Source organism: Alosa alosa, chromosome 7 (genome assembly GCF_017589495.1).
Source record: "Alosa alosa isolate M-15738 ecotype Scorff River chromosome 7, AALO_Geno_1.1, whole genome shotgun sequence".
In the NCBI taxonomy this organism is placed as follows: domain Eukaryota; kingdom Metazoa; phylum Chordata; class Actinopteri; order Clupeiformes; family Clupeidae; genus Alosa; species Alosa alosa.
In genome coordinates, this window is record NC_063195.1 from 9,394,810 (window position 1) to 9,415,543 (window position 20,734).

At 39.3% G+C, this 20,734-nt stretch overlaps 1 protein-coding gene and 1 long non-coding RNA gene across 4 annotated transcripts; both read left to right on the forward strand.

The window, feature by feature from the left end:
* Positions 1–430: 430 nt before the first annotated feature.
* LOC125297658 lies at positions 431–4,648 on the forward strand. Its single transcript, XR_007194097.1, has 3 exons — positions 431–463; positions 801–847; positions 3,991–4,648. It is a non-coding gene; the product is annotated as an uncharacterized LOC125297658 (long non-coding RNA).
* A 6,119-nt stretch (positions 4,649–10,767) lies between these two features.
* On the forward strand, positions 10,768–20,734 carry LOC125297554 (solute carrier family 22 member 7-like). Of its 3 annotated transcripts, none has more exons than XM_048247978.1 (10): positions 10,768–11,185; positions 11,888–11,991; positions 12,560–12,714; positions 12,967–13,135; positions 13,539–13,662; positions 13,834–13,943; positions 14,677–14,891; positions 17,050–17,158; positions 19,685–19,891; positions 20,174–20,734. In XM_048247978.1, exons 1-10 carry the CDS (start codon positions 10,811–10,813, stop codon positions 20,259–20,261), a joined length of 1,656 nt encoding a protein of 551 aa, XP_048103935.1. In that variant the 5' UTR covers positions 10,768–10,810; the 3' UTR covers positions 20,262–20,734. The 3 variants fall into 3 exon arrangements, with proteins under 3 accessions (XP_048103935.1, XP_048103936.1, XP_048103937.1); XM_048247979.1 differs by having other exon boundaries at positions 12,560–12,661; positions 13,073–13,135; XM_048247980.1 differs by lacking the exon at positions 20,174–20,734 and having other exon boundaries at positions 19,681–19,806.

The window sequence follows — 20,734 nt, forward strand, 5'->3', positions numbered from 1 at the left end:
TTATCCACAAACATTTGCAAACACTCAGTGGAGCTCGACAAAGGGCTACTTCTAAAATTGAATCTGTACACAAAATTATTTTAAACTGTTCCATAGGCTTCATTTGAATGGTATCAACTTTAGTAAATGTGTCAGGATCTGGCCCCGACCGTTGAGTTTGTGCCACCCTGGTGGCCATTTTGTGTATTGTCCTGTGTTTGTTTTTGCCTGTTCCCCATGTGCTTTGTGTTACCTGCCTGTCACCTGTCTTTGTCTCCGCCCCATATCCTTATTTGGTCTGTGCTTCCTGTCTTGTTAGTTTTCCCTCCATTTCTGCCTCCTCACCTGTTCCCTGTTATTGTCTCGTTGGTTTCGTCCAGTCCTCTGCCTTTCTGTTAATTGGTATGTGTATTTCTACCCTCCTGTTTCTCTGTTCCTTGTCGGATCGTCTCTCTGTTTTGTCGAGTCCAAGTCCTGTATGTATGTAAGTAAGTCTGTAATAAAGTTTTTTTTTTTTCTCTCAAGAAGAGTCTTGTGCATGGGTCCTATATTTGTAACCCTAACAAAATGATTGGTTGAGCTAGGAAGCAGGCTTCAATGATTGTGTCCTTCTGAGACAAGTGGATGTAGTTGTAGGTGATAAAGATAGCTGGGCAGCTGGCTTACTTCATACTTTAAATATATTAATATAAATATATATATGGCAGCAGACCGTAGGAAAATAAATCACCTGGCATTTCACAGGTGGCACAAACAGAAAAACAGCAGTGGTTGACATCTGTCAAATGGTACATGTTTGTAATGTTTTGTTTTTCTTACAGAACTGACCATGCTTTTTTAGACAGGGCACGGCCACGTTTGCTGAGATGTAAGTTTTTATTGTTTATTTAGTATTTGATCATGTGATTTGTGATCATTTACATGTTTTAGTATGGTATGCTTAAATGTGTGTATCAATGTTTGATAGCAATATGTGTTTGTGTATGTGGCTCGATGGTGTTTTATGCCCCAACGTTGTCTTCCAGGCAGCGTGGCCAAATACCAAGAAACGTGTATGTGTTAAAACAAGATTTGCTGACCTGTGTGTGTGTGTTTTAAAAAGTGGCGTGCCACAATATATGATTAATGTGTGGGTGTTCAAATGTGCTTTAATGTGTGCGTGCGTGTGTGTGTGTGATGGGGGGTTATGTATGTTATAGCATGGTGTGTTTGAAAATACGTGGGGTCACATATACAGTACCCTCCAGAATTATTGGCACCTCAGCTAAAGTTGATTAAAAACTCATCCCACTATTTTTCTATGGAGTTTAGATCAGGGGACTGAGATGGCAATGTCCGAAGCTTGTTTTTGTGTTCAGTAAACCATATTTGTTTTGATCTGGACGATTGTTTTGGTTCATTGACCTGATGAATGATCCAATCATGACCAACTTTTAGTGTCTTGGCAGAGATTGACAGATTTCCTTTGATATGGGTATGGGATTCTTTTCAGTATAGTCATTCTTCTATATATGCCAGATATGTTTCTAGCCATAGAGTGCAATTTTCATTTAATCTGACAATAGACCACACTTCTAGACATCACTGTACCATTAGTAACTCCTGCCGTTTACCTTTGTAATTAAATGACTGGACAGGCTATTACCTAGAATACCCTCTAAATAAGCTATTAGCAATGAGGTCACTTGTGAAGATGTTTTTGGGGACTTGGTGACCCCAAGATGACACCTTTGTCTGTAACTCTCCAATAGGGGTTCTTGGAATTGTTTGCCTATCTTTCCATCCTCCATACTGCACATGGGGGCAAGGTAACCTTGGGACTTCGTTCAAGCATGTTTGTCACATTTCCAGTTGATTAGAACCATTGAGTCATTGTTTTAACTGTAAATATAGGCATTTTCAACAAAATACCTAGTTTGTATAGATCCCTGACTTACAAATGTCGACACACTTTCTTTTTATATACAATATAATGTATAATAGGTCGCTAGGCTGTGCGGGCCAAGAATCCAGGTAGGGGGACAGTAATAGGCAATGATAGGGCAGTCATAGGGATGGGACTAGATGAGTGAGATGAGGGCCAAGCACATGGATGGCTGATGACTGGTGATGGTATACCTCACAAGGTAAGGGGGAAGAAAGAGAGATGCAGAGCGGGTTAGTATTACTGAAAATCAAAATGGTTAATGTCAATAAGTAAATCAACGGTACTATATTGTTAATACAGTATACCATATTGAGAATAGGCAAGAGAGGGAGGGGAGAGAGGAGAGAGGGGGGGTTGTACAGCATGTCACGTGAAAAGTCTGACAGCACTATGCTATAGCACCATAACTAAGACATGGTGAGGGCTAGTCGACACTAGCGCAGGTATGGTCAGTGACCACCATCGCACGGATGACTGGGGTGCCAGTCACAGCAGGGTGGTCCATTCCAAAAATCCCTGAGGTGGGTGAAGTTCTACACTACACCATACCTAACTATGGGAGGCAGTAAAGAGGTATGTTTTAAGTCTAGACTGAGGGTGAGGGTGTCTGCTAATCAAATTGAGGAAGGGAGATTATTCCAGAGGAGGGTTGCGCAATAGCTGAAAGCTCTGCCTCCTACTGTAGTTTTCGAGAATCTTGGAATTACAAGAAGGCCAGTGTTCTGTGATCGTAGCGGTCTGGGTTGGTTATATGGGACTAGGAGATCTTTAATATATTCTGGTGCCCGGCCATTTATGGCTTTGTATGTTAGAAAAAAATATATCTATATGTGAATGTGTGTTGTCACTTAAGGCGTTTTCAGACCTATAGTTAGGCTATTTGGTCTACAGCGGGCAATTAATTGGTACAATATTGCAAACAAACTTTGGTCCGGTTCCGTTTCACACACACGTTGTTTCTAGGTGGACCAAACTGCGTGGAAATTGAGCAGACAGCTCCCTCAGATGTTTTTCCCGGCTATTTCGAGCTATTTTGTTGTACCCACTGGAGTGACCGTTTCACAGGGCGATCTTGGCTCATTGTTTGCATTTGTGACTTTTGGCAAATTGTGGGGATTGGAAACGAGTCATGACTGCAGCTAGAAAAATGATCTGATTTGAGCTGCCATGTAGGCTACGACCATATACGTTTGAAACGTTGTTTGTATCTCCTCACGCATCCACATGTGTCCATGTTTCCCGTTATTAGGACCAATCGTGCATGCCATTTATTTACGTTGTGAATAGGAAATTAAATACCTAATTGTACCAACGATCCAGTGATCTTAAAGGGGAAATCCGGCCATTTTTAACTCCAAAATCATTTTCCTTAGGGTCACCCCGTGTTGGGGAAAGCAAAAAAAAAAACGACAAAAATTGATTCAATGACGCCAGAGATCTGCCCTGGCACATAAGCGTGTTTGGGACCTCTAAACACACTCATTCTAGAACCATTCCAAGAGCTATGGAACACAAGTTGGTTCCTTACGAGACCCCACCGTGCTCGTTTAGCTCAAATAGTGTGGCAAAGCATTATGAACTTTGTGTTTTTGCATGGAGTCTCTCACCTCAGCGTACCCCGTTGACATATACAGAAACTCCTTTGCACGCTCTCAGCCACTAGCCACAGAATTTAAACCTTTTTCCTTGATGTTTTGATTTGTTTGCAAAAAGAAACGATGAGCAGTGATGTCATCATGTCCATAGTTATAACTATGTAACTATGTATATCCATAGTTATGACTATGACATCAAAAGGTTGATGATGATTACTTGTGCCAAAAATTAGTTGAAACCAAACACTTTGCCTGTTTTGTATTAAATACCGATATATTGTATACTAAACAAACCGGGATGTGAGTTTTGGTCAATATCGCCTGGCCCTTGGTTTGTGTGTGTGTGTGTGTGTGTGTGCGTGCTCCAAGCCTGTAATCCCTCCATCTATTTTCTGTTATCATGATCCCTCTGTTTCCATTCTTCTCTCTATCTATATCTGAACCTCTATCCTCTCATCTCTCACTTTCTTTTCATTCATTCTTTCCAAGGTTGGCTCTTCACTCCTCAGTGTCCCTGTGTCAGATCACAAGACCTCCTCATGCTGCAGAAAAAACAGAGTCAGAGTCACACACTCCTGTTCATACACATGAATGCGAAGATGCTACTGAAATATTGATATGTGTATTCCATTCATACATCACTGCTTTTATTATACATGGTAATGATCATGCTGTAACAGAGTTACACTCCCACTAGATCACAAATTTAAGAACACCATGTCAGTTTGTATGTGCCTACTGTGTTTAAATGGTAACACAAAATTATCTGGTGAAATTACATCTTTACAATATGACTTTAAAGCCAGAAAGTGCTAGGTAACGGAGTTACAGAAAATTAACATCACTTTTTCCAACAAAAGTCAATATCATCAAACATGCGGTTCTTATAACATTACAAAAGCACCCTTTGACATGTGACACGTGACTCACTTTTGACGTACTTATGAAACATATATGTCATGGTAACATAAGCTACAAATGTTTCTATTGTTAAAACAATATTTAATTTTGTAAATTATTACCAAAAATATATGAAATGTTCATGTATTCATTAGTATTAGTATGTTTAATCATAATGAAAGAAAAAAAATGCAAAGTAGATGTACCGTATATCGGTACAAAACATGCTTTATTATTAATTATTACTATTATATTATGGTTGTATGTGTGTATAATGGTTGGGGGGCATGTTATGTGTATGGGGGTCAAACTTTAACCTGTTTTGTAAACTGATTGGGAATCATATCAGATGTGTTTTGTAGAGATATATATAAAGTTTTATTTTTTACCCTAGATGTTAACATGCACGTGATCTTCCCCACATATGCTTTTTTCTTCATATTTTGTGATTTACCTATTTGAGTGCTTGTGTGCGCTAAAACATGCTTGTTTTTTTTCTGACTTCAAATGTCTAAATTAAATATTCTTAAAGTATATAATGTGATGGACCTGATATTATACTCTTAATTTGTTTTTTTTTTTCATATCCCATCATATTATCATTCTATAGCCTTCAGGTAGATGAGTGAGAGCAGATGTGAGTTTGTCTCTCTTGAGGCATTCTTTCAGGTTTAGATGGAAACCTTATTTAATTAACTGATCTGAAGCCTTCAAATGGTTGCCCACTTGTGCTGCAAGTATCCTCCAACATATCTGGTCGGAAAGCACACCGCCACTTAGGGGATATGACTCCTTGGGGACAGTATTGCTGGGGGTAACACACTATAGAAAGTAATTAGTAAAACTTACCCAAATAACTTCCAGTGTCCCGCCGGCGGGACGGTTACCCCCCTCCCCCACCTCCCCCCAACATTCTAAATCAATTGTATGCACCATATTGCTATGTAGCATAGTAATGTTATACACCATTTCAAAGCTTTGACTCTTGGGAATCCAAAATGACAACTTTTTTCATGTACAATCTGTATAGTGCTTTACATTCTCAGATTAATTTTATTATGTCTCAATTAAATTTGATCCAAAATGCCCCCCTCCCCCTCCTCCGCTTTTGGTGATACCCTGACTTCTGGCTGCAGTGTAGCTGCAGCACAATAAGTAGATGCCTCATATTGGGTACTGAAATATTCACAAGAATCCATAGAAATTGAGTCTTCATGTTGTATTATCCAATATTAGTTGTACAGATGTATAGTCTATCTTATACACACTCATTGAACCAACAAAGTAAATGCAAAAATAGAGACTTTTTTGTAATTATTCCATATTTTGTGTAGTCAGTCTATATCAGAACACCTGACATACAATCTAAATAGTCCACAAGAAACCTCAAAGTGTTACCTTTCATTTGAGACCAGGATTATGCTTCTACACAAAGGGGTTCATGTGCAGTAAGCATTTGATTGTCAGTATGCATTTTGGATAACAAACAAGTCCTATGGGGAGTATCCATAGGCATTTTACAAAACGCATGGGCATACCTTGGCAAATAATAGTCTAAAGCACTCATATTTTCATTCTATATTGATCAACTTTTGCACACAGCTTCACAAGACCTGGTGCTAGGGCTCAGTTGTGTTTCTAAGGGATATCAAGTGACCTAGAGGGCTGAAATGTGGTCAGTTCAGAGATGCTTGTAATCCGGCAGAAAGAAAAAACTATATTCTAGCCTCTTTAGCTCTTTGTCAGTACATCACACAGTTATCTTGACTGCTTCCTACGAAAGCTACAGGTTCTCAGCTTTCTATAGAGGTCCAGCACTTGATGGTTGACCCCAAAAGAGGTGGGAACAATGCCCTTGTAAATAGGCACAGTGCAATTTCAGGCAAAAACTTGACATTTTTACTGAGAACTATGTAGTTAAAAAAAAAAACATGTAAACCGATTGCCTTGAAATTGCAGACTAATCTGGAATAGGAATTGCAAGTTGTGCAAACAACTGCTTACTTAGTGTAGTGTACTTAGACTATCTCACCCTTCTAAAGGGGTAATTCTCCCATGTGCTTAAGGGTGTGTACTGTAAGTAAAAAAAAATAAACCACATAACTATGTGAATTTCACTCCTACACTTAAATCTGTCATTTATGCACGATACAGAGTTACACATTTTTGGAGGAGCAACCCCAAAATCTGGGAGTTTCTTATGTAACTCTTGCACACATTCTGCCATGGCTTAAGCACCTTTCCAGCTACGTGCTCCAGAGGGCTGTATTAAGGTCGAGTGCCACTACAAGGTGAAACAGCATATTACTCGATGTCGGCAGTATGCCTAGTTCTAAATACATGTAGGTTACAAATTAACATTACAGTATCAAATCAACAATGCTTAATATGCTGATACAGCTTCATGTTTCCCCATAACAGTGTCACACAGTGGCATATTTCCCGACATTACCTTATCCATGAGGATACATTGTTAAATAGTGAAAACCCTGTATTAATCACCCACTTTGGATATTGGAGCTTACCGACTGTGCATCTTCAGTTTTAACTTGACGTGAAGTCACAATCCCAGAGCATACTTTGTTCATTTAGTATGCATCCCATGCCCAGCTTTGTACTTATCTCATAGGAATATCATCAGCATTAGATATATAAATAGATTACTTCATACACCGCCAAAGGGAAATTATGGTGAAAGCAGCAATTAATAATATAAACATATATCAAACATACATACATACATACATACATACATAAATACGCACAAGTTAAAACAAATACAATTGAATATAGTGTCTGTTGAAGTCTGTTGAATAACATTTTTTAATCAACATAATGTTTTGTAAGATAAAGGTACACAAAACAAATTTATCCATACCTTTTCAATATAATGAACTATAATTATGAGAACTTACAAAGCAGGTATTGCAGGAGTTACTTGTGTCATCATCACCCAGAAGAACAGGTACTCGGAGTATCAGTGTGCATATAGCCGTCACATCTTGTTTCTAGAAGTGAATAATGAGCAATGGAGTGTCAGATTGTGCAATATTCACAAATGACAAAAGAAACATGATTGTCACAGTGTTTACTGACTGTGCAGCAAAGAGTAAGTGATTGAGCAAGTGATTTCAAATATACAATATACAGCCAGTGACGGACTGGGATTAAAAAACGGTCCTGGCATTTTCACCAACCAGCGGCCCACACGGGGACACGCACGCACGCGCATGCACGTGCCCGCAACACACAGATATAATTTCACATGCACGGGAAATAACACGCACGTTTGTAGCCCCATTGGTGATGAACTCTAACTTTAATAAACCTAAAGACTAAACCAAGAACATGGATATATCAATGCACAACTCCAAAAAAATGAATGCAATATGAAATGAAAATAGAATAGCCTAGAATAGATCATCAGAGCAGCCGCTCCACAAACGTGTCTTAATTAACGTCATGCAGTTAACAAGATGCGAAGGAGCTTGCTTTTCTCCGCAACACTGTCTGTCACGTCATCAGCATCCAAGTTCATTACGACCTTTCTCTGTCGCCATCAGCATAAAGGCCTCCAAATTATCCTGTGACAATCGTGTCCTTAGGCGATTCTTGATGAATTTAAGAGTGGAAAAACTCAGTTTGCAGTTTTGAGTACATGACAGTGTTAGTAGGAATTTATATGATAACCATATATTGTTGTAGGCACAGGTACAGAGGTTTAACTGCTGGAGAAGGAAATAGCAACAGATTGCAAAATTCTTGCAGGTAGCACATTTCTTGCTCGCCAGGTTTATTTCTGTATCTTCCTCTATCTCCGCAGCATCATCAAAGTTCAGCCCTGACTGTGTAGGCCCTACTCGTTTAGAGGAGACTTTTTCTGGCTGTCCCGGTGCGTAGCGAGGTGTCAATTCCGACTGTAGATTTTCGACCGTAGCATCTTCACTAAATTTAAGCAGACATTCACTTATGTTTCGAAGTGCATTTGGGGGCAGTTTATTAGCTTTTATAAGGGGAAAATTCTGAGGATCAAAGCATGCTAGATCAGCAAACAATTCCCCGTGCTGAAGGAAGTAGACGCATTGGGTTTTAAAATTCCCAGAAGTCATTGCTTCACATAACTTTTGTAAACCAATAATAAAATAAAAGATACAGGCATATTTATTGTTGTTTATTGTATTGTTATTGTTTATTATTTCAATTTCAAACAATGCACTTTTTAAACATTTGATTAAATAAGGCTACAAAAGAATGTAGACTGATGTAAATATTGAGGGTCACCATGACTGTAGTATAGAAACTCATATCTGGTATAAATACTGATCAGTTTCCCACTGCATAGGAGGAAGAGGGAGTTAGAGATAAATGGCTGATTTGAAGCCATTTAACACTATTGATGCTTGATAGTGGGCTGAGAGATAATGTGGAACCGGCCTTGCGATAAAGGGGCCGCACGAACCCGACAAGCATGCCGCCCCGTAATTGGCCGGCCCAGACGGCCCACGAGAGGCCGCGGCCCTTCTGGCATCTGCCCAAATGCCAGACTGTCCAGTCCGTCACTGTATACAGCTTTACTTTTGTCAATAGCAATGGACTCTTGACTAGAGTACAATGAATTGTTATGACCGCCACGCAGCAAAGCGGCGGTCATGTAGGTTTAGTCAGATTTTTTTTTTATTTTCGCATGGCCAAATGTCCGTTAAGGATTCCTGGGACACTGAAAGACCGGGGTACACGAAACTTGGTGGGCATGTAGCCCCACATGGATAGCATGGAACCATCATTTTTCGTTTTGCGCCACCTAGTTAAAAACAAAAAAGTAAAAACGAGGTGTTGTAATCGCAGGTATCTGTGACCTAACATGGTCAAAACTGCACGACATTGGAAGTGTAGGATCATTATGACACCCTCTGAAGGCACGCCAAGTTTCGTGGAATTCCGTTCATGGGTGGCCATACATAATTAATTTATGTTACTGTACACCAACTGGCCTGTAGGTGGCCGGACACAGTTTTCTGTGAATATCTCGAGAACAATAGGGCCTAGGAGAACCACCTTTTTTTGTATGTTGGTCTTAAGGGGCCAAGTCAACCCATCCCATTACCACTCAATTCATGTATAGCGCCATCTAGTTAAAAATTAAAAAGCAAAAAATGAGGTGTTGTAATCGCAATATCTCTGGCTGACATGGTCAAAACTGCACAAAATGTGTAGGATCATTGTAGGATCAAAGTGTAGGATCATTATGACACTCTCTGAATGCATGCCAAGTTTCGTGGACTTTCGTTCATGGGGGGCCATACAATAAATTAATTTATGTACATTTAGTGAACGTACACCAACAGAGTTTTCTGTGAATATCTTGAGAACCGTAGTGCCTAGGATGACCAATTTTTTGCATATGTTTGCCTCCAGGGGTGTTAACCCATTCCATATGCACACATGTGCATAAACAGACACACATACATACATTCACAGTAATCATACGTATGACACATACTGTACACACACAGTAGATATATGTACGCATGCATGCACATGCACACACACAGGCACACCCATAACCACATGCACGCACGCACACACACACACACACACACACACACACACACACACACACACACACACACACACACACACACACACACACATAAACACGTACACGCACAAATGCACACAATTCAACAATTTCTCAGAATTATGAACAGGCAAGATGGGGGTGGGGTTGTATGAAATGTATTTTAAATGTGAAATCTATGAACTAATCATGTTTTGGTACTTGTTGTCTAGCAGATACCAGTGAGAATTGAGTGTGCATAATGCAATTCAGTGAGACAGTTAGAATCATATATGCCTTTCACCTTTTGTTTTTAGCCAGCAGCCAGACCAGCAGATACCCTGACTTTGCTGAATTACTGAAGCTAAGCAGGAACAAAGTAGGAAATGAACACAATTTGACAAGTGACTTATTTTTGTGGAAAAAATGTGCCGGACTGGGCGACGGTTATATTTTGTACCGCTCTGCGGTACATCTAGTTTAAATACAAAAAAGAAGATATTAGGTACCATTATGAGTTCTACAGGGGTTAGAGTTACAAGCATTGTGTTTCACATGGTCATCTCAGTACATACAAATAAAGCTGTATATATTGTATACAGAAAATCCCAGTTTTACCGCTTACACTAGGTTAACATACCAGATAAGCCAGTAAAACAACTTTCTGGAAAACCATCCTGGTTCCAGGACAAGTTCCCGCCTCCTTAGATTTCACCCGTATGGAAACAAGTCTATTGTTAAAAAAGAGAGAGGTGAAGAGAGGCAGCACCACTGTGTCCTGTAATGAGAGGGTAGAGGTTTAGGGAAGAGATTCTACTTTGTCATACATGTCCATTTACCATTTTTGTCTTAATGAAGTTTGAAGACCTTCTTTCAGAAATTGATGGCTTTGGAAGGTTCCAGAAGATGGTTCTTTGCCTTAGTTTCTTGGGACGTGTCATTGTACCATGTCACTTCTTGGTGAACAACTTCATAGCCGGTATCCCATCCCATCACTGTGACATCAGTGGTGCTGTGGGGGACTTTGGGAATATGTCGGAGGAAGAGAGACAGTTGGTCATGATTCCGATGGAGGCGGATGGAAAACTGTCTTCCTGTCTCATGTTCCCAGAGCCCCGGTTTCACATGCTGCTCAACTCCTCCAGCAGCACTGGGCACCCTGCAGAGCCATGCAGGAATGGATGGGTGTATGACAACAGCACCTTCACAAGCACACTGGCCACTGAGGTAAAGTCCTCTCTTTTATCAGCTATTCCTGTTTGCTTTTGTTTATGTAAAGCACATTGAATGACCTTTGTGTATGAAATGCGCTATACAAATAAAGTTGACTTGATTTGACTCATTGCCATATTGTCAGTCATGTGTCCATGTGGAGACATAAACATATAAAAACAACATCAAACTTATTAAAAGTTTGAGAGCTGTACAGAATGGTGTGGTCTCATTACAATTATTATATACAGTATGCAATCAACCTCAGAAAACCAAAGAAATTTGTGGAAGTTTCAGAGCCTGCAGTGACAGCCTATTCCAAATGTCTGCCAATAGAGGGGACTCAATTGCATAAGAAGAGAGTTCTAAAACTTGAATTTCTTTGGATAGAAGCCAAACATCTTCCCTCGACAAACACAGTCTGCTAAGTAATCTAAGCATTTAACCCTTAAAGGTCTGGGTTTTTCAACATTCTAACATAAGATTCCATTCCAGAACAATGGAAGGTTCTAAAATTCTATGTTAATTTCAATGAACCAAGAAATGTTCATTTTCCAACTATCCCTTCACACAAGTGTGACGGTACACCTTTAAAGGTTGAACCCCTGTCTGTGGTGCTATGATTTCAAAACCCAGTTAGAAACAGCATTCATCTTGCTAGAAATGATTTGCCCCACCAATTTTACTTATTTATATATTTTTTTCTCCTCCTCAAAGTGGGATTTGGTGTGCGATAAGAAGGGACTGAATAAAGCCACTGCTACCATCTTCTTTGTAGGGGTCATGTTCGGAGCCATGACCTTTAGTGGTCTGAGTGACAGGTATGACACACTTCAAACAACACCATAAATTGTAGATAAGCCATCTATCCTGCCCAGAGGGCATAGAAGGCCTCTTAGATATTCTATGTCCAGAGGGAAGTCATTGTGCAGTGTAGTTGCAGTGGGCAGAAATGGCTTGCTGTAGGTGATGTGATGTATTGCCCATTGTGTTTAGCGATTTATGCAGTAGCCGTCTCTCGAGTACCAACTCATGGGGTTTTAAAGCAGTCCTGGGTTTCTAGAGCAGTCCTCAGCTCCGCTCAGAGCTCAGCTACATATACTATCCACCTATTCACCTTCAACTCCAACCTCTGTGTGGTAAAGTTATGTGTAAGTCTGTCTTGTAACAATAATATCCTGATTTAAGGTTAAAATAATGGTCATACTTGGATGGTCCCCTATAGACTATAAACAGACAGTCTGCCATAAACAAACAATCTGTTAACACTATGGTACCTACAATACATGGTTATGGTTAAAGTTAGGGGTTGAGTTTATTAAAGGTGATGTTCAGCGAACTATCCAAATAAAAATAAATCAGCATTCATAACCCCTCTCATACACACAGGTATGGACGCAGGAAAATGCTTTTGGTGTCGTACGTGTCGGGGATGGTCTTTGCGTTGCTCAGTGCCTTCTCCACCTCCTACGTCATGTTCACTGTGCTCAGGTTCATGAGTGGCTTCTGCATCACAGGCATTCACATTGTCACCTCTGTGCTCAGTGAGAACACACCCCTCTCTTTTCTCCCCCCTCTCTCAATTTTCAGTAGCTGTTTATGGTGCTGCAAATCATACTTTAACTATTTAGAACATTCTAACATTCTGAGTACAAGTCAAAAGTTGCATATCAAATGCTTGTGTGTGTGTGTGTGTGTGTGTGTGTGTGTGTGTGTGTGTGTGTGTGTGTGTGTGTGTGTGTGTGTGTGTGTGTGTGTGTGTGTGTGCATTTACATTTGCTTCTCTCTATCTACAGTTTTGGAATGGGTGGACATTGAGAGCAGGAAGTTAGTAAAAGTGATTGACAGCTTTGCATGGGCATTTGGATTTATGACACTGCCCGCACTTGCATTCCTCATCAGAGACTGGAGGTGGCTGATTGCGGCCATCACAGCACCAGTGGTCATGGGCATTATATCATGGAGGTAACTCATAACTCTTACATAAGATCATGGAGGTAATTTATAACTCATACAAGATCATGGAGGTAACTTATAACTCATACATAAGATCATGCAGGTAATACATAGGTAGCTCATACATAATATGGAAGTAACTCATAGATAACTCATAGCCATAATATCATGGGGTAACTCATAACTCATAGTCATAATATCGTGGGGTAACTCATAGGTAACTCATAATATCATGGTGGTAACTCACAGGTAATTCATAATAACATGATGTTATGGGGTAGCTCACAATAGCATAGAGGTATCTTTGTGTTAACATCAAAAGGCTACGTTTTTATCACCATGGGGACTGAATATCTCTCATAACTCCTGGATTTGGAGTTAATTGAATTAATCAGCTGTCATCTCAAAACAGATGGGTTCCAGAATCAGCTAGGTGGCTGATAGCAAATGGGCAGCTAGACGAAGCTCACTACTACTTAAATAAGTGTATTAAGATGAACCGCCGGCAGGAAATGGCCTCCTCCATCAAACCAGAGGTGAGCTGCCGCAGTCCATTTGCATGTTTTGATGTATTATTATCATCATCATGGATATTGTGTGTGTGTGTGTGTGTGTGTGTGTCTGTGTGTGTGTTTCTATGTTTTCCCAGGACCTCTTTGTTTATTTGTGTGTTTGTTTGTTTGTTTGCTTGTTCTCCCTCTCATTAGAATCTGTCTAATATTGTGTTGACCAATCGAAGGAACAGGAAATACTCCTATCTCGATCTGCTGAGGACTTCCAAGATGAGAAAACTTGCACTACTTACAGGTCTTACTTGGTATGAGGAGATCTAACCCAATTATGCTTCATATTCAAGCAGTGCCTTATGTTAGACAAGTTGTTGGACCATCTGAAAAAGTAGGATAACGTCAAACTCTTGCACGTTGAAAGTTGCATCCTTACCACTTGTGAAAACGAACGTAAGACAGTCTCACCTGGGGTGGTGGTATAGTGTAGATAAGGAGCTGGGCTAGCGTGCAGTAGCCAGAAAGTTGTTGGTTCAACTTCCAGCTTCCACCGTTATTGTGCCTTTGAGTTTGTGCATTGGTCGGCTAAAAAGTAGCCGTACTAAGAACATTCACATGCAATATCTTTACAACAACAATGCCAAACAACAACATATTCATTTGGACAACTTTATACAGCCCAATAAAGGCTACAGTAAAGTTACTTTTAGTTTTATTCTAGCGTACCGTTCACATATGGCTTTAAACAGCTGTAATGCTAGCCTAACGTTTTAACAAGCACACCAATTTTGCCTACCTTGTTCTTGCGGCTTGCCCATGTGAAATAACTCTAGCTTTGCTGCCTCCATCCTTTCTGTTTGCGTTGTTTAAACGTGTTATATCCATGATGAGTCTTGAGTTAGTGAATTAGCTTAACATTGTGTGCTGATCACCAGCAACTATAGATAGTGAAAGAAAACAACACGTAGTCTAGCCTACAAATTCTGTAATTGTTGCATGCCTAATTATTTTTATTCATAATTATTTCTGTCTAATGTCTTGCAGGTACGGAGTTGCCTTCATCTTTTATGGCATCGGTTTGAACATTACAGGGTTTGGAATGAATATTTACCTCATACAGTTCATATTGGCTGCTGTTGAGATTCCGGCTAAAGCGGCTATTTTCTACCTTCTGGACAAGATTGGACGCCGTAAGACTGAGTGCGGTGCTCTTGTCCTCACTGGGATATGTCTTGCTATCACCGTATTCGTCCCCAGAGGTAAAGCACTGCATATTAGGCCAAACAAAGGCTATATAGTCCAGGCAATCTATGAGAAAAAATCACCCAACCCAAAACTAATTGCAACAGAAATGATTTTTGTTGTATTCAGTTCATGAAACCTTCCCAAATCAAATACCAAAAGTCCATGAAAATCCAAGTGGTGGAACATTGTCAAAATTGGAATTATGTGTGCATAGGTCAATGGCGAAAAGCTGCACTTTTGGCAGTTTTATTGAACTTTTATAGTACAGGGGATATGTGAAAATTAGGTCAAATTCTTTCATATAAGCATGAAACTTGGTGAACTTGTACAGTTTGGAGCCCTGCACATTTTCAGATATAAAACAATTATCAAAAAACCCTAATGGTCGCTGTGGCAACCATTAAATGTTCCACTATAACTGAATTACACCTATATTCTTCATTATATCTCCTGAACCAAACATGGTATCTCCAAACATGGTATGAGCAGTATTTATGGTACATGTATTCCATATTTCAAATACAAAATATATAGTTTAGGGTATTTATTCTGTTTTTCATAGACAGTATAGGCTAAAATCTATCCGCTTTACACTAGATTCACCTATACAGAATATAGGGCAATGTATGTGCATGGCATGGAGGAAGATGGGAAATATCTTAAATGGTGTTATATCTCCTCTGGAGGGTTTATGCTTTCAGAAAATGCATAGTTTAGGGTGTTTAATTTGCTTTCCCTAGACAGTATATGTCAAAATGTGTCCGCTTTACACTAGATTTGCCTATACAGAATAGATGGCAATGTATTGTGCATTGCATGGAGGAAGATGGGACATGTCCTAATTGGTGTCACATCACTTCTAGAGCTTATATGTTTTTAGAAAATATGTAGTTTATGATGTTTAATTTGTTTCCCTTAATAGTGCAGGCCAAAATGTATCAGCTGTTCACTTGATTCGCCTATACAGAATAGAGGAGTATGTATTATGCATGGTGTGAAGGAAGATGGGACATAAGTTGATTAATGCTATATTTCATGTACAGGGCATATGCTTTTAGAATATGTATAGTTTTGGCTGTTCTATTATTTTGGTAAAACCATGACCCATGCATAGGCATGCATTTTAATTATTAATCTTAAACTATATTTATTAGTATAGCATGCACCTTTTGCCAGACGTCACAACAGTCACATCTTTGGAGGCTAGCTGCAGTTATCTGCACCTTTCTGTCGAATTTGGACATTATCCTGTCCATCTTCAACTTTGCCTTTATAATTTTCCTTTATTCATTCACTTACATAAACATACTGTGCTGTCTGATTACTCTTTTAGCCAAAATTGTGCAAAGTAAAGAGGCATCATACAGGCCCCTCTGATTGGATAGACAGTCTCTCAGTCAACCCTACTATAAGTCTATAAGTCTTGGAAAATGATGAGCTGATACTTTCGTGTGATAGGCCTATACTGTATATGATTCAGTGGCCTCTAAATCAGACCACCAAAAACACTTTCCTAGGCTAAATAATGCTTAACTATGTGTTGTACAACTTTAACATTGTGGAACACTTGCAAAAACACACTGGCTCTATTTAAAGACTCATTTTAACATATTTCCACCAACTGGATTTTCATGGACTTTTACTATGGTGTTTAGATCACCAATTGAAATATAAAAATGTGAAAATAAATTCTGTTGCAATTAGTTTTGGGTCAGACCTTACTTTGCCTGGACTAATAGACCCTTTCAACAATAAAAACAAAAACAATGCTTGAACGTTCTATTTGGTTCCCAATCTACTTCCTCTGCATTAAGATAACATGTGGAATGTTAAAACGGAAGCCTTGTGGGGCCAACTATGATGCTGATAATAGAACTCTCTTGAAAGGAGACATTGACTTTCGAAGGGAGGTGTAGAAATTTGAAATCATCAATTCACTTCAATTGTACACACTTAATTGGCATGATTTTACCATTTTAATTTTAAAATCAAAAGGAAATAGCGCTGGCAGAGCATTGAGCATATCACACACACACACACACACACACACACACACACACACACACACATATACATGTATGAACAGATACAAGAAAGATAGATATCTACAGAGATAAGATACCAACACTACACAATGCAGTGTGATTGTTTGTGTGTGTGTCTCTTCTTCAGAGCAGCGGGTGGTGAGAACAGTAGTAGCAGTGCTCGCTAAGGGGTGTTCGGCGGCTGCCTTTGCCACTCTGATTCTGTACAGCTCGGAGCTCTACCCAACTGTGATGAGGTAAGGGCTGGAAAAGAGACAGGAAACCTGGCTTCATAAAGTAAAAGTCCAACCACATACAGTTAAGAACAAAAGTATTCATACCCCTGGCAAATATTGATTTAATGCTGATTTTCTCTTTATCAATATGTTTGTTCTGACTGAAAATGACAATGTCACATGCCAAAAGTTTGTAAGACAATGTGGGAGAAAAAATGAATTAAATAAAGAAGTGTAAACCTTATGATTTTTTTTAATGAAAAATGGAAAATCCAAAATTATTCATACCCTTTTTAAATAATCAATGGGAACATCTTTATTTGCATTAACAACTCTCAAAATGGTTCTTAAAATATCTACCTCTCCATGTCTCCACAATGATTCTAATGGTTCTAAAATATCTACCTCTTCATGTCTCCACAATGATTCTAGACCTTATATAGGTTTTCAGTCAGGAACGACTTATCATACCCCCCTTCATACCCTCCCCTTTGGTGCTTCCTTAACTTCTAGCTGCAGTGTAGCCTATATCCTTAGCAATATTTAGATGCAGCATATTGGGTCTTGAACAGGGATGGAGGCTAAACGCAAGTAAAAACACAGTTTACCCACTTCTGAATATCAGAAATAGTTTATCCACCTTTTATTAGAGTTTATCCACCTCTCAAAAGAGTTTATTCACCAATTATAAATATTAATTGTTAAAAATCACACTGGATTATCCACAGTCACAATATGTATACTCATCAACACTCTATGAACCACTTAATGCCCCTTGTATTGTTATAAGCATTGGACAACAACCTCACATCATCAAACATGTTCAGAATGCCTTTTCTAAAAATGTAATACCGCATTAGAAAGTATTCCTGGGGATGCTGTGAAGCTATGAGTCTCAGCCATGCAGCTGAGAGGAATGAATGACACAGACATCCTCCACGGCCGATTCCAGTCCGTAATGGAGGAATATACTTTCTTCAGAAGTGTAGGGCCTACCGTGAAAACTTGGTTGGGATTATTATTGATGAGGTTCATGTCACATACAAATGGTAAGTTTAAAAACATTAACGTTAGTCACATTATCTAACTTAATTGTATGTTAAACGAAGGCATTAGAAGAACACTTCGTTCAACTGATTGGTTGATTTGGCCCGTCGATAACCAACATAGGTGGTGATAGGTGGTAATTGAACCCTTCCGGTTCCGGCGCCAACGAGAGTGGCAGCATGTTGAGGTAGCTCCTATCTATCTATCTATCTATAGATGGTTTATCCAATCAGCTAACCAGTATTTCCGCCCCTTCCCAAAAGTTCTCCAACGGAAAGTTCCCAGATGGACATGCAGAGCAAATGCGAAGCATCCATCTGGAGGAGTCAGGTTAATGGCGCAGTCCACCTTACCGTGAACACAGAATTCATAGTTTACCCACCTCTTATTTTACCATTTCTTATCTTGAAATATTCACAGGAATCCATAGGAATTAAATATTCATGTTGTTTATCCAGTATTAGTTGTGCAGATGTATAGTCCATCTTACATCCATGAAGACAACAAAGAAAATGCAAAAATAGAGACTTTTGCGTAATTATTCCATATTTTGTGTAGTCATTCTATATCAGAACCTGACATACAATCCAAATATTCTACAAGAAACCTCAGAAATGCATACTTTTATTGTCAGTATGCATTTTGGGTAACCAAAAGTCCTATGGGGAGTTTCCATAGGGCATTACAAAACGTGTGAGCATACCTTGGCAAATAATGGTCTAAAGCACTAATTTTTCATTCTATATTAATCTACCTTTGCACACAGCTTCACAAGACCTAGTGCTAAGGCTCAGTTGTGTTTCTAAAATCATATCAAGTTACCTAGAGGGCTGGTCAGTTCAGAGATGCTTGTTATCTGGCAGAAATAAAAAACAATATTCTAGGCTCTGTAACTCTTGCAAAACTACTTTTACTTTTATACTTTCAGTAAATTTCCAAGCCTGTACTTTGTTACTTTTACTTGAGTAAAGAAGTTAAATCAGTACTTCTACTTTTACCAGAGTATTTTTTAACACAAGTATTTGTACTTCTACTTGAGTACGGGAAGTGAGTACTTTTGCCATCCCTGGGTGCCGGTAATCATGGCCATAGCCAGCCAAGACAATAGTGAGACCCACACAGATGAGAATTCCTCTCTTGCCTCAGGATTGCAGAAGGACTGGTCTTACAGATTATTTATCTCTCTCTGGAGGCCTGCCGTAAATGACAGAATGACGTGCTAAGCAACTCTTACTAAAATACTGATGTATTTTATATTTTGAGAGGGGAATGTGCCACAACAGTTAGCATGTATGAAACAAAGACATGGTACAGCAAACTCATTTTCAATATTTATCACTGGAGCCAGTGGTTTCTCGTTCAGTGTGTATGTGTTATCATCATGACAGGCAGAATGGCATGCAAAATAGATACATTGCATTTTTAGCAGGGTAACTTGTGATCTGTTTCTTATTACATTTAAAAAGTAATGTTCCCAACCCTTCTTATGCATTGAGACAGGCAGCATGGCATGGGCTATAACTCCTTTATGGGTCGTGCGGGGGCAGCAGTGGCCCCCCTGATCCTGCTGTTGGATGACGTGTGGTTGGGCCTTCCTCAGCTCATCCTGTGCTGCATTGCAGTGGGGTCCAGTGTAGTGGCCAGCCGACTGCCTGAAACTCGAGACCAATGCCTGCCTGAGATCATCAAAGACATCAAAGGAACAAGGTGCCTCCTTCCAAAATAAATCTCACACAATGACATAATGCAAATAACTGTCTATCTCAAAACTTCCCCGATTAACGTAATTTTGCTCAAAAATAAAAGAACTCATTATCATCCAGAAATAGACCTTAGGTTGTTCGTACACCAAACCTTTCCTTTAATATATTTTCCAATGGCACAGCAGTATGGTAAACGTTTTGTGTTAGTGTGAGTTTTAGTAGTGAAAATATCTATTTTTAATACATGACAGGCATAATAATTCAATGTTTTGTGGTTGAATTGTAGAGCACCACAAGTGGAATCCCCTGTCCTCTCTCATGGAAATGCAGAGACTGAAGTTGGAGCCTCCAACTTGGAGGATGAAAATAACTGATCATTTGTGGTGTTTCAACATCACAAACCTGACTATTCCTCTTAAATGCTAATCAGTGTTGGGAGTAATGCGTTACAAAGTAACGCGTTACTAATTCCACTACTTTTAGTGGTAACGAGCATGTAACGAAGTATTTTTGTAAATCAAGTAACGCAATTACAATTACTGAAATTTCAAAGAGTTTGTTACTTGCGTTACTCTGTTGACCTTGAATGAACGACTGCAGACAAAATGACAGATGCACATTTGCTGCTTCTGATCAAAGTCTCCTGACCTTAGCTGTGTTTCCAGCGATTGTATTTCATGTTAGATTGCAGATGCATTCTTTACAGTTAATAGGAGCCTCATCACATTCCTCCTTATTTCGTATTTATGCTAAAACACACAAGAGTGCATTAGGCTACAATTTAAATGGGCATCTTAAAAGCCTTAAAAGCCACTACAGTAAAAGCGCATTGTTGTTTATTTTATCT